General features: G+C 35.3%; 1 protein-coding gene across 6 annotated transcripts in view; it reads right to left on the bottom strand.

Annotated features, from left to right (window-relative positions):
- TRRAP (transformation/transcription domain-associated protein) overlaps positions 1 to 15,204 on the bottom strand; it is a 102,524-nt gene that overhangs the window by 27,991 nt on the left and 59,329 nt on the right. For 4 of the 6 annotated variants that reach the window (XM_010570238.1, XM_010570242.1, XM_010570239.1 and 1 more), the window contains 7 exons: positions 14,302 to 14,439; positions 13,805 to 13,917; positions 13,166 to 13,301; positions 7,050 to 7,241; positions 1,580 to 1,808; positions 1,087 to 1,352; positions 213 to 313 (listed from right to left, as the gene is read on the bottom strand). In XM_010570238.1, the coding sequence (XP_010568540.1) occupies positions 213 to 313; positions 1,087 to 1,352; positions 1,580 to 1,808; positions 7,050 to 7,241; positions 13,166 to 13,301; positions 13,805 to 13,917; positions 14,302 to 14,439 (1,175 nt within the window). The remainder of the gene's footprint in view (positions 1 to 212; positions 314 to 1,086; positions 1,353 to 1,579; positions 1,809 to 7,049; positions 7,242 to 13,165; positions 13,302 to 13,804; positions 13,918 to 14,301; positions 14,440 to 15,204) is intronic. The other 2 variants (XM_010570240.1, XM_010570241.1) reach the window with 1 other exon arrangement.

The raw sequence follows: 15,204 nt of genomic DNA, 5'->3' as shown, positions 1-15,204 counted from the left end.
TTTCCTACAATACTTAGAAATATGACCAACCATTACATCTTCAAATTTCAAAGGAACTCTCATGTATACTTTTACTTTCTTATACAGTTTTGACAAATTTTAGGCTGGTATACACATATGGAACAACTTTACTGCTCAAATACTGTGTTGAAATACTTCAGCTGCATTTTTCTCAGATGTGTGCTAGTTCCTCTTCCAGCCAACATACTTACTTGTTAATCTGTGCCAAGAACATTCCCTTCAATGCATAAAACTCAGCAGTCATCTCCTTGGTGAAGTACTTCAGATTGGTTGATTCAATAACTTCGAGACCCTGTTAAATATGCCTTAGTGAGAAAAGCCTTCTAAAATTGAAGGTTTTATTAAGATGAAAGTGCCATAAACCAACAGCCAAAATACTCTCTTGAAATTTAAATAGCACGAGTTTCTAGTATTTAATTTTTTTTAAAAAAAATCTGGACTGACAACAATTTTAAGTTTCCACTGGCCTACGCAAAACTATTAGATAGTATAGACAGCATTCATCAGGTGATGGGTTACCTTGGGGGTTTTTATATTATTATTATTTCTATTATGTTATATTACATTATTTTTATAAAGTCCCAGTTTGCTGACCTTTTAATCATATGTCAGTGGGTTTTGCCTACAATCACATTTTTTTCCTTTCCTTTTAACACATACAATTTTACTTCAGTTTGCCAGCATCCATCACTCATGAGTCAGAAACTCAAAACTGACTTAGAGCTTCAGTTAGTCTTGCAATAGTGTTGTTTCTTCCTATTGCAAATAATATCACTTTCTAAGTCCCTCCCATTTTTCTATCTTGTAAGATTTAAAAAAACATACTTCCACTTTACTTTTCATTCTGATAATTTTTAATATATTCAAAGTATTCAGTTCAAAGAGGATAATAACTGCTTTTGACTAGCAGCATTACTTAAAGCAACACTCTATGCATGGAATAACACAGCCAACAAAATTCAGACCCTGTTCTGTATATAGGCAGTTTATTTAAATCAATGTATCTGATGGCCCTTGTAATCCCTCCAAGTTCCAGCAACAACTTCAGAGATAAAGCTACTGTACCTGCATACATTCATTTTTGCCCATGACTCCAGCCAGCTGAAGATAACATTTAACTTGCTGGCGAATCTTCTGAAAGCAGTCCACAATGGGCACAGTTGGAATTGTATGAATGCGACTCAGTATATCCAGAGCTACGTTGACCAGCCCTTGTTTTCGAGCTATCTTTCCATACTGGATAATTGCCGATGCAGAAGCATGAACTCCCAACATAGCGTTATTGGAACTAGGATCATGCTGAGAACTATTTTCATATGCAGTTACAATGGCTAGAAATAAAACGTGAAATGTTTGTCATCATAAATAACATTATATATATACATCAGTACCTTACACAGCAATATATATGAAATAATGACTTAAGATAATGACACACTTAAATGGAAATTGAATAAAAAAACCACTTGTCAAAATCAACAACATTCCTGTATGTTTAAATAAAAAAAAAAAAAATACAAAGAACTTATTTCAAACAATGTGTTGTCTGGAAAATTACATGATGAATGCATGCTGGACCAGGCAGTTTTACCCTGGTAATGATGTTGTCTCCACATGAAAATGCTGCTCCAGTGGGATAAATCATCTGACACAATAGGTAACCTGTTCCTCCAAGTCTTTACAACAGTCTTCATATCATGTAAGCTGTTGTTCCTCCCCAGATTAGTTGGTTGCAATCCTGCATTTATTTGGGCTGCTTCTTGAAGTTCAATTATTTGCTGTGCTGCCTAGAAAACATTAAACAATATAAATATCATAAAGGTTAGTACAATAAGCTGGCCAATTTCATTGTTAGAAAAAGGTGTCCATGAATGATGCCACCTTTAAATGATCAAGTAAAGATGAAAATATGCTGTTTTAAGGGAGCTGACTATTAGTTGCATAAATGACCTTTAACCAATCCAATCATTAACAAAATAGCAAAAAAAAAAAAAAAAATAAATCCGAGATTCATTCAACACTTTAGTCACTGACTGAAACATTGAATTCATCCACTGAATTTATACCAATGGGTCACTAGTCTTAAAATAATGTTTGTTTACTAAAAAATAAATAAAGGTGCCATAAAGTACTGTCTTACATGCTTGCAAAACATCCCTGAATAAATTCACACTCCCCTCTTCTCCAGGGATGGAGTACAAGTATCAAGCAGTTTATTTCATGCACACCTCATTCTGACAAAATCTGAATGCCCTAACATTATTTGGTTGCAAAAAGACATTACTGATCTATACTCAATGTGTTCTTCCTATAATACTATGGGTTTGCTTGCCAGGTTTAACTTTGGGCAACTATGACATGTTTTTCCTTTAAACTATTAAGATAAAGATACCCTCATCCTTTCTTTTATTTTAAATGCAAATGCTTGGCACAAATTATCCCTCAAATGGTAATGTCTTGCTTTTAAGAAGCACTTTTTTCTTAAAAAAAAAAAAAAAAAAACCACACACAAAAAACCACAAAAACCCCACACTTTCTTCACCCCCAACCTTTTTCCCCACACACATCTAAATAAAACCACAGGTTAGAATTAAACTGTAGGATACAGGTTTGAACTTACTACATCGACCCTAATCATAGAAAAGCACAAGTAAATATATATATACAGTGTGCTAAAAACAAGGATCAAGTAAAAATAGTGACCTTAAAGAAACTTCTAACAGAACTTCCATGAATTAAAACCCAAAACTTTCAACAGAACTTACTAGCCTAAGTTCCCTGGTCATGATTGGACTTCTTGGTAGAAACTTGAACGTACAGAAATACTATCTACATGCTACTGAAGGTGTTACTTCAAGATATTCTGCGAAGACCTTAGCTTTGAGAAGTTACTTAAGTTTAGAACGGTTTTTCACGGACATCTACTATCTTCAAATTAATGAGAGGAACAAACAGAAGATGGCAGTAGTCTCAAACCTAGTAAAGGCAGCGGACATTTTGTTGAAACTTCAACAACCTAAAGAAAAGGCCCACAAACTTTAACGGAATTTAATTACCTGTAGTACAATAAAACCAATGTAGTATTCTCCAAGCTACTACTTGGCAGATAACAGTTGTATTCATTGTTAATCAACCAAATAAGATAACTATTTGGAAAAAAAAAAAAAAGCAGTCCAAATTTACAGAGTGAAATCTCTTGAAACAAAATAAATTAAACAAAGTAATATTTTCCTACAATCATCTCAGTATCAGCTCTCACAATAGCTTAACCTTCATCCTACACTCATTCATCACGTAAATTTAATTTTCTCACAGGTATTTAATCACATACTATCTGATATTAAGAAAAAGTAATTACTGCAGTGCAAATTCATGGCTGCATTTGCACCTCTGTCAGTCACTGACTGATTTATCATTTCTTCATGAAGGATATATACATATTAGATTACTTTAAAAGCTTGTTTTAATTGATATCTGAAAGCATTTAAATACTTTATTTAGCAATACTAATCATTTCATGCTGCAGATATTGCCATTCTTAGGGGAGGAAAAACGTGAATATCAGTGAAAACTTAGCAAGAAGGAATTAATTTCATCAAGCCTTCTAGTGGTATTGTATCAGCTCAAACAAATGAAGCATTGCATCTATTTACTTGACAACTTCCTCTCAATATGGAGAACACTTCCATACTGATTCACTTGATCTGATGCATCAACTTATACTATAAAAATTCAAAGGTATGGGCTGCTGTGTAAGCTCTACCCACAAGTACAGTCATTTTAGCAGAGGTACCTTACTTAGATCATGCAGATTTAGTTACTTACAAATCACACTGGGCATGACACACAGGGTGAAACTACTGATCTTAAACAGAATTACAGAAAACGCTATATCAAACAGAACCCAGAAAGCAAGGTCCTCTGCATTTCTACATGTAAGGTTCATTCATAGTTCTCTGAGCAATGGTCCATCAAGAAATGCATCCCTGTTATGAAATTTCAGATTGTGTTGCACTGAGATATTCCAGAATTTCTCCCCTGGAGACGAAAGGTTCCCTCAACAGTAACAAGAGCTAATCTTTGTCAGGTACATGTTTATCAGGACACCTAAACAGGGACACGCTGAGCCTAAATGACAAACGAATGGCATGTTTTGTCCAGATCACATACTGCATGACAAACTGAACACAATCCTGCTCCAGCCCCACTTGAATACTCTGGCTGCAGCTGTACAATACAAATCAGAGGACACAAGGTTCATTTTCAAGAAGCTTCTGGAAGCACCTCAAGGCCAAATCCGTTTTTTTTTTTTAAAGATGAGTTTTAGTCACCTACTTCCATTCGATTATACTTGGCAGTAACATCTACTCTCAAAAATTCTTCTCTTACAGTTGAAAAACTAATTATTTACACAATTAAATCCAAGAGAAAAACAAAAGGGTGTTGACATTTCATCATTTCAAAAGGAAACAGGAGTCCATTTTTGTTATGGTGAAATATGTGTAAAAGTTGCAAAGGACACAAGCCATGCATTTTTCACCATGTATAACATGTTATTTCATCTCACATAATAATTAAACTGCATATACTATATTATGCAAGTTGTGCCAACTGCTTCCCAAAAATATTTCTGGAGGTCTGAAAAAAGCAGCCTCAAGTTCTTACGATCTCTTCCTGACAGGACAAGAAACAAGTGGTTTTCCCTAATTTTCTAAGTGGACCATTTGCAAGTAACATGTATGCCAAAGAGAAAGACTAAACACACAGGGTTTAAACACATCTTGTCTTGAAATTGAATTGTCAATGCTGTGTGAACAAAATAAAAGATTTCTCACAGCAAAAATAAAGATGTACCTGGTGTACAGCATCTTAAAACAAGTTTATGTTTAAATAAATGCTGGAAAACAGTACATTCTTTGCCTTGTAATATTTAATGATTTGAAGGCTCAAATATGGCACACTTAAATAAGCACTAAGAACCTGTTTAGCAAGGATGAAAGAAAAGGTAATCTTTTACTTTCGTTATTCCAAGCATACTCCTTTAGAGAAACAGAAAATAGTATGCTCCCTTTTGAGAGCAAAATGTTTTCAGGATTCAGAAGCAGCCAACAAGCTCTACCTTCTCCTAGAAATGGATGACAGAGTTAAGAAAAAAGTAAGTAGAAAAATAGCATAAAAAGTGTTAGCTTTGCCCATCCTCTAAGTAACTGGAAAGTCACTCATCCTTTATAAGTCAAGGATTCAAGCATGAAGGCAAGAGTTAATTTGAACATCAGTTCTGTTAAAAGTCACATGCAATATACTGCCGTAATTTTACAGGACGGTATGAAATTCAAGCTACAAACTTCCTCCCTGTTTTAAATTATTTTAACAAAGAATTAAGCCACTGAAGATTAGATAATACTCAACTTTTGGCAAGTTTGGTTGGGGTTTTTTTTGGGGGGGGGAAGTCTTGGGGGTTGGTTGGTTTGTTTTTAAATTTCTTGTAACCCCAAATTCACTAGCTGTCCCTCATTTCATTCTGGATAGGACAGCTCACTGCTTTCATTGCCAGAATTCTGCCCCTACTTTAGGAGCAAGCTTGTCTCAAAACTTTATGCTTGCTTTGTCTATTTTTGTCCAGAAAGCATATAGATCTCTCTCAGATCACAAACTAGTAAGGCCATAGGGCTCCATCCAGTTCTGATTCAAGCAGTCCATTCCTTCTCAGTTCAGCAAAAGGCCCCTGACAGAGGTTACCACTGACTCAAATCTTCCAGCTGACCTACTCACATGAGTACTCCACAACAGACTGGAATTAAAATTAACCAATTAGTTGGAAGCAGTGACCTTTTCAATCAGCACAGCTAAATTTGGACAATGCCCACCCACATGTAGACAAGGAGCATTACTGAATATGGCCTTCCACTCAGACCAAAGAAGTTTTCTTTCCTGTAGCTGGCATCAGATTAGATGAGGGGAGCAGAGATCACTCTTCACAACCCACATCATCTCTCAGTCTGTGAAGCAATGTGATTCAACATGGGAATTCTTTTTACAAATTACTACAAGATTTTAATGCAGTGTTGAACAGAACCTGCCAAATGAGCTAGCTGGACAACTAATAAAGCTGAAGACCAATGCATGAAGTTCTGAGGCACACACATTATTTTAACTAATAAAATGCACTCTACTTTTCAGCAGAACTTGTATACAACTAAATCCCTCTCCAATGAGTAATATCATATACTTAAAAGACTAGATTCCTTCCTACTTCCTTCCTCTGATGCAAATCAGAACATTTAGCAATATAATGTAGAAATGATAAAGAAAAGGTAAGGCTTACATTGGCCAGAACCTTCAGTATTTTTCCTAAAGGTAGTAGTGCTCACCTGAAAAGTCCTTCACTAACAACAGACTTTTACAGTTTTTGGTTCTTTGACCTTAACGCTTGAGCCACAGGCATGTTCAGAACTTGCTCAGCCTGTTGAGAACGCTACTCCTCAAAGGAACACCAGCATTTCTAAATACACTTTTCCCTTACTAAGCTAAATGTTAATGCCCCGATTAAAAAAAAAATATATTTAAAACCAAAAAATATAGGATTACATTACAGTTGAGAAAATTCCATACCGCGTTTAACCCATTAAACTGAAAAGAACACTTAGGAGGTTATTCCAACACTTCTGTGAATAATGTAATGCAATAATATACCCACCCAAAACAGACCTCACTTCAAAACGCACTGAACATTCAAGAACTCCAAGTACTGCAGTGCATTATGCATTAGTCCACAAAGAAAGTTGAACTGTCTGATCAATTTTTAAATAGCTACCTCTGTATGCCACAAAGAGAACAGATTCAGGTAAACTGTAAAAACTTTAAATGGAATCCAAATTGAGATGCATATTCTTCAACTTTTAGCAAAAATACACCATTATGAAAAACCAATCAGTACTATATGGTAAAGTATTTTATGCTCACAGTTACGAAAAGTTCTGAAACCTGCTACTGGAAAATAACTGGCAATAAAAACTTTTCATTCTTACCTGGAGAAGGGGAGTATGAACATGCGAGACTACGTGAGGAAGCCTTCGCCATTCTCGAATAGCTAAACTACTCGCCATCTCTACCAGACGCTCAATGAAGTTAAGCTGTTGCTCTTCCGGATGGCAGATTGCCAAGTATCCTCTGTACATATTCACTTTCCATGCCATCTCTTTTGGACAACTCAACTCCACCTGGTAACGAAATGGAAAAAAGTCTAGCAAAGATAATTCATACTCAAATGCAGTCTTTTTAAAATTATTTTTATAAACACCTTCTTAAGCAAACACTCAGTTTTAATTTTTTATAAAAATTAGCTCATTTTCTAAAAATATCAGACTAAAATATCAAAATTTTTGTCATTAGAGGAGTTTCAGCTCTCTTAAGGTTATTGGCAAGGACAAGCTAGCAAACAAATTGCAAATTCAGCACAAGAGTAGAAGTGCCTGCATACAACCTGCTGTTAGGGTATTTTTACACTGACAACTGTAGTGTAGCTCAGAGACAGCTGAGCAAGCTGAAAGCAGTCTTGCAACAGGAGTATGAAGCTCACTGCAAACCAATTCACCCTGTATAAAGAAAAAAGATGCTTCTCAGCAGATAACACATACTACCTCTGAAATGCTTCAGGGGCTCCAGAACAAGTAATGTCAACTTCTCACTTAAAAGGATCCCATCCCTATACGTCAGCACAATTTGCCAGCATTATACTTCCTAACTGCCTGCTCTAGGACATTACTAAGTTTATGAGAATAAACAGTTAATAATTTTTTAACTAATCCACAACTTACCTTCCCATTTGTGTCAAAGTAATTACTGAGTACAGGTGCGAAGTCAGGTCATAGTGCTAAATTAATTGAAAAATAATTTTAAACCATTTTCTTAAAATCCTGGAACAGGAGAAATATGGCAACTAAAAACAGAAAAGTACTTGAATCGTGTAGCAGCTAAATTCTGTGAGTATTTTACAGTAAACTTGCACTTAACCAATGCTCACTAGCTGACACTGCAGGCCTTAAATCTAGAACTTTTTCACTTCTTTCTTCTGCTTTACATCAAACCCTTTATGGTTTGATATGCAACACAGAAATCCTTCTGCATTATCTTCTTGTTGATATACTGTACCTTAACCATTACAATTGTTATTTCTGTTATCCTCAACTGACTTTTATGCCTGAGCCAGCAAAGAGAAACTGCCAGGTAGCAACCTTACACTTACACAGTGAAAATAATCTCTTTCTTTATTACATTATCTACTGGATCATTAAACACAATGGCAATGTGAGCAAATGGAAATGAGTCTTGGGTCCTATCAAAGGCCACTTGCTGTTTTAATAGCTCAACTTTAATAGGTAGATTATTAAAAATGTTTCACAAAGATTTACAAAAATTGATACATATTTGCCATCCTTTCTGACCTCTCTTGTGAATCAACCATGGAACTTGATAAAAAACAGCCACATTAAAGAATATCAATAAAATTGGAGTAGCAACTATAGCAGCATAGAATCAATTATTCTTTCACATCCTAATATCTATGCAAACGTGTCCTGACACTTTTACAAGCATCTGAGTAGAGCCACAAAAGCTCCATTTATGGCTTCAGCAGCATCTTCTCCTTTGTCATTTAGTAAACGTCTCATTACTGAAAATATCTCATTTAATATACCTGCAGCTAAAGCATATCAGCAGTTACTCGTGGTTGTCACTTCTACTCAACTTGCAAATCTCCACAACCAGAACCTGTCAGACATGATCTATTTCATTCTGTCTGAACTCAAGGTTTATAATATACTGTACAATAGAGTTCTTATTTTAGGCTTTAAAGGTTTCTCAGATAATAGTATTTCTATAATTAGCCACTAAAGTTGCATACTTAAATAGGACACAAAATACCAATTGTCATAAGAACAGAAGAAGTTCATTAAAATGTAAATATAACCTATAAGATAATTTTTTTGTAGCATACGCAGCTTGCTACTTACAGATTGGGCTTCACTTTGGCTGATAAATGATAAAATCCATCTTTAGAAACACCTATTCAATTTGAACCATCAGGACTACAAATATTGAAAAATTCCATTTCAAATGTTGCAATAGTTGGACACCCTTAATTTAGGTACCATCAAAGACAACACTACCTTTAATTAATTAAACAACTTTTACTGTTTCATAGTTCAGCCTTTAAAGCAAAACATACTGATTGCATCCACCTATTTTCCCTTCTGACAAGAGAAAGTGTTACAGAAGAATACCATACTACATTTTAAAAATGTAATATTCAGTCTGATTTTGAAGAAAGTAAGAGACACACGCAACTCGGCATATTTACCACGCGAGACTAAGTTGTCACAATGAAGCATGCTCTTAGGTTTTTTTTGTATACAGGAACTTAATCCTGCAAGATATTGGAATTAAAGGATGCTCAGCATTTTTCATAATCAGGTTTTATCTTTTGCAAATATTATGCAACTAGACAGTCAACTGTCAATTTGACATGTAACACTATTAACTGCTAAGTATTGGTTCAAACTTAAACAGTACTGCTGAAACAATAAACCCCAATTAAGTGAGGGACTAATTCTTCCAGCTCTCTCTCTGCAACATGAAAAAACATTGCCTAAGGCTCTGCTCAGAGATTTGTCTGTAAAATTATATTTTAAATATGTAATTCACTCCCTTATTCCAAACTGTGGCATCCTTAGGAGAGTAATTTCAGTAATGTTACACTATATAGCAACAGTGCAATGAAGATCAGCAAGCTCCATTCCACTTGTGATTTAGGGCAGTATTCTCACCTTTCAGATTTCAGTTCTACATCTGGTTTATATTTCTACATTAACTAATCACAGATTAACAACTACCTACTATGAAAAGAGGGTATATTTCCTTAAAAAAAAAAAAAAAAGAAAACAGTTTCAATCTTCTACAGAAGAGTGATAGGTACCATATACAAAGTTAAAAAAAAAAAAACCACACAACCACAAAAAAGACAAAAATCTACTGGTGACTCCAATACAGAATTCTCTCATTTGCCCCAAGAAGCCCGAGATGGCTGTACAGCCTGACATTTTACAGCAACCTCAAGAACAATAACCACCAGCTTATTCACATGGGATGGTTCTTAAAATAGTTGGAAAGAAGATGTCTAAGAGAGGATAAAGAGGAAGTAAGTTACCTAAATATGGCCAGCTTTTTGCATATGGAAGAACTCATAAAAAATTTGCTCTCAGATAACAACGTCTACCTATGTATTTTCTGTTGCACCTTTTCAGAAAATGGGGGGTTCATTTACAGCATGTTTCCCTAACCATTTAAACTTTATTCACACACACACGCAAAAAAAGTGTTTATGAACACTTGGAAGGAAAAAAGATCTTCCAGATTTAAATCTTTCAAAGCGTTATTTTCTGTACATAGTGTGCCCCCCACCTTCAAACTGTTCTGTAACAGCCAAAACTTTACGGAGCATTCATTCATCAGGCACATGGATAGCACAGAATACACAGTCTCATGAGTGAAACCCAGGAAAGGACAAAGAGAAGGTTAAATGTTTTACAAGTGCATGCTGTTCAGCAAAATGAATTACAAGCAGAACACAATAATGAACTCCATAATGAATCAGGAAGGTCAATAGCAGGAAAGTACAAACAATACATATTACCCGTTACCAAATGAAGATGGTAACTACCTCACTTACCATACACAAGTTCCTTGGTTTCTAACAACAGAAGCTAAGTACTGCACTGGTTTCTAAAACAACATCTATGCTACTTCAGATGAAGAATATATCCAGAAAGGCTGTGGCATCTCAGTTTTTAGAGATACTAAAACTCTACTAGACAAGGCAATCTGATCTACCTGGGCCCTGCTCTGAATGAAGCATTGGACCAGATGACCTCTGGAAGTCCCTTCCAACTCTAACTATTTTATGGTTCTGTAAACTTTACATTAAACTATAAAAGTATAATAATCAATGCATTAAGCTTCTGAGAAAACCTTGGAACATCAGAAAATTCCAAACTAAAGTTTCCTGATTCCACAGAACATCCAATAATGAACTTACAGGAAACAACAACTACTAAGAGTGCCTCAGCACTCTCCGTCATAAAAAAATTATAATCTAGAAATCTGTACAATTATTATGATCTTTACTTCTAGCACAAAACTTACCACAAATTGTCACAATTGGAAAGCAGATAAAAGTACTTTTTAGCCTTATTTCTTTTTTTCAGTAAAGGTTGTAGTTTTAAACAAGTGTCACTTCACAATATCCTACTCTTTCTTTTAAGTGGTCTCAGTAATTTTACTTGTATACTTCCTAGTATAAAGATTATACACACAAAAAATTGTTTGGGGAACACATTTGAAAGTCGATCATCTAAAAGTTAAGTGTGCCCTTGTGCTTATGCATTATGATTCTATTTACTTTATAAACCTATTTTTGCAGAATGAAAGTATTTTTTCCCCCAGAAGTAACCTATCCCTTTCTGTAATCCCAGCGATCCTTGTTCAAGTCCAATCCCCATCTCTTTCCCTGTCCATCAACTCAAATCCTGTCTCCTGCACAGCCAGTCTCATTGATGCACCCTGCAACATTTAATTCAATGCCTCTCTCCTCTCTGCTAGTTTTACCAAGTCCTTTACACTTTTGAGAAAGAAATCACTTTCTTCAACTTCTTGCTTCAGTCTATTTACCCAGTTATCCCTGCCACTCCTAGTCATATTTATACTCCTCCGGCCTCCTTCACCCTCACCTTATGTGCTTCTCATTGCTTCCCAATCTCGGGCTCATTGCCCGAGGTTCGTTACCTGATCATCTTGTCCCTCCTTTCTCATTAGATCTCCACTTTGCAGTCTTGACCACACTGGCTCCAACCTCTGATGCTCCCAAGATATTTTAAAATTATATGTAATGGATACATTGCAAAATCAAATGAGCCTTATTTTAAATGGGACTAAAGTAGACTCAAAATGAGAATAAAGTTAGAAATCCAGCAGTTAATTTGCAGTAATAAAGTATTTGAGTTAAAATTAAAAAGAAAGCAAAAGAATACAGATACAGGAGGCAATTCCCAGACAGATAGTAGAGAAAAACATTGCTACTGAAAGAACAACAAACCTTCTATTATACCTCTGCTAAGCAAGGCTATAAAATCTAAGAAACGAAAAAAACAGCATGTGCCAGTACATTTCCCACCACATATAAACAACTTCAAATTCGTCACCGTCTTCATTAAAACAGTAACTGCTGGTATAATCTGCTGTGTACACAAGCCTCACCAACCAATCAACACTGAAACTGAGATTTCATGTGTTGCTTTTTCAGGGATTTTTTTTAACAAGGTTCCTGAAACACAGTCTTACAAATATTCCTCAGATACGCTAAGGTATTTAATGTAAACCACATTTAGCTGACAAGTCCCTGACCCTCATTTCACTAAAACATTTTCATAAATGTTTTAATCCCCTTTCATGCACAGTGATGATGAACAGAATAAATTGTGTTTCGCAGTTTTAAGTTTGGGCAGTAAAAGTTGGGAACACTTTGGCTTTGCCTTTCAAGTGCCAAAACAAACAAAAACAACAGAGACAACAGTCTTTTGCACTTTTACACCTGGAAGCATAGTTATGTTGCCCACAGACAGGGAGATGGTAATAGGTGTATTTTCATTCCCTTTCACAAAAGCAACATTTGTTCCTGTAAAGGTGTAAAATACAAAAAATATCCCTCCCTAGTATTGTATTATTTAAATATCATATAGTTGCAAGGGTCCCATTTTAAGTTTCTCCACATACCCCTGCTGGCACACACTCCTGTGCCAAGCATTTGTTGCTTTTTAATGACTCATTACCATGCACGCTGTCTTTCACCTGCCCTGGCTCAATTTCTTACTTAGTACAGCTTTATAAACAGATCGAAAAGTGAACCAAGTTTGTCTGTTGAAATGGCATGCTTCAATTGCCAAAATAACCAGCTGTGTGCTGGGACATCAAGAAAACTTCCAAAGAACAGTTCACTCTTTCTGTGAAATGAACTGTAATGCTGACTTGTTAGAAATGTAATCAGTAAAATGAAGAAAGAAACTAAACATTAGCATTAAAAGCCCTCACTCACCTGCACCAGAGCCTCCTTCATAGCAGTCCAGTTTGAGACCCTCCATGCACATTCTAGTACTAGGTAAGGATTTATATGGCCTTTTGACTGCCCATATTCTGTCAAAGGTTCCCATTGGTTCAATTCTTTTGAGCAACTAAGGAAATCAAAAGCATTGTCAGTCTGGTTATCAAAAAAAAAAACTTCAGTAAAAGTGACTATAGATGTTGTGTATCAGACTATTATCTGCATATTTGTTTGTCTATGAACAGCTTTGCTATCACTGCAAAAGTTTTATCCAGATGGGAAGATTTTTTTTTTTAATTTATTTATTACCAATTATAATATAAAAATCTGTGAACAGGGAAGAGCTGCATTTTGTGTCTCCCAGAACAACCATTTTAAATAGGAAAAACAAATTTTAGCTCCAGTCTGTTTCCACCAATAGCAAATTACATTTTTACAACACTTCAGGCATATCACTTCTGAGGGTCTGTTAAGGGAGTAAAAAGTAGCTTTTTTAATTCCCTTAAGTTTCCCCTATATCTGAGCTAAGTCCTGAGCTAAGTTTATTCTCGTAACTAATGCTTTAAACCAGCAGGGTATTTTACTTCTATTGAAGGGTAAAAATACTTTTCTATATCAGCTTTAAAGTCTCACCGAATCCAATGGTCTTCCCAGAGCTGATACTCAGGAAAGATTGAAGGGGAAGCATTGTTCCTTTCGTGCTCTTTTTTAGCCTTTTCCATTGCTTTTTCATAAGTTTCTTGTGCCTAAATAAAATTCAAACCATTTTATTTTTCCATCTGCTATATACACATTAACTCAACATTCTTTTCTTTTTAAAAAAAGTGATAAAAAAACTTCTATAATTTCTAAGTTTAAAAAAAAAAAAAGTGTGTGAACTCATTCCTGAATATAGTCATTACTTGGCAGCTTTACAAATCTCATGAAAAACTGGTGGATGTGCTCAAAAATCTCACCTTATCTAGGTATTACATGGCCTCAAACTCCTACTTTAGTCAGTAGAGAAGTTGTGGCACTTTCGATATTAGAAGACTGAAGTTGTTTATTAATATTCAGAATATTTTCTTGCTGACCAGAATACTGATCCTGACAGTAGAACTACTCAAATTGTTTCTAATATCAGAGTGTACCTGTTCAAAAAAGCCATGTTGCTCATAGGCAATAGCTGTTGCTGTCTCTGGGAATTTACAGCGTTTCTGCCATAGTCCAGCCCACATATCCTCTTCTTGTAACAAAGAGTAGAGCTCAGCAAGGGAATCCAGTATTTCCTAGAATGTTAAACATATTTCTCCACAGTCAAGCTGTCCTTATAAAGCGTAGTAGATAGCAAAACAACATGTTCTCACTAAGGCAAATTGAGAAAGACATGGAAATAGAGAAGTGTTTATGTAAACTCTTTTTAAAAATCTAGAAGGCAAGCAATTAGTAACAACCAAGTACTGAGAACAGCAACGGTGCATTACATGACAAAAAAACCCTTCTTGCTTGCCTTCCCTAATATATCAGATCAAATCATAGAAAACAAAATTGTTTAATAAGCCAACAACTTGGTCTTTAATGTAAAAAGAATCTGTAATATTTAGCTTCCTCAACTGATCACAAACATGCCTAGGCAGATCATAACTACTTGACAGACTATTAAACACAACAGCACCTGTTTACAGGGAACTCAATTTTGTTTAGCTAATAATTCTTTAAGGTCATATACCAACAGACTTGATTAGGGAAAGCACACTCCCTTTGGACGAGACAGAGACAATATAGACTTCTACTCAAGATTTAAAATTAGGGGCAGAAATGGTTTCATCTAGTTCTAAAGTGCTGCATAGAATTAGCGTCAAAAGCAGATGGAAAAAAAGGATCAAGTGAGAAAAATATAAAAACATCAATGACAGGTGAAAGAAAAGCATAAGAATTAGGTAAGACACGAAGTAGTCAATGTTGCAAGTGTCTGTATTCACACAAACACAAGGACAAGAACTTCTTTACTGAATTAAAAAATTGACACTACTTTAACAAGCTTCTAAATACAA

Source organism: Haliaeetus leucocephalus, unplaced genomic scaffold, assembly GCF_000737465.1.
Source record: "Haliaeetus leucocephalus isolate CR32 unplaced genomic scaffold, Haliaeetus_leucocephalus-4.0 Scaffold295, whole genome shotgun sequence".
Lineage (NCBI taxonomy): Eukaryota > Metazoa > Chordata > Aves > Accipitriformes > Accipitridae > Haliaeetus > Haliaeetus leucocephalus.
Note: the sequence above shows the minus strand (reverse complement) of the source record. Positions and strands in the feature narration are given on the sequence as shown.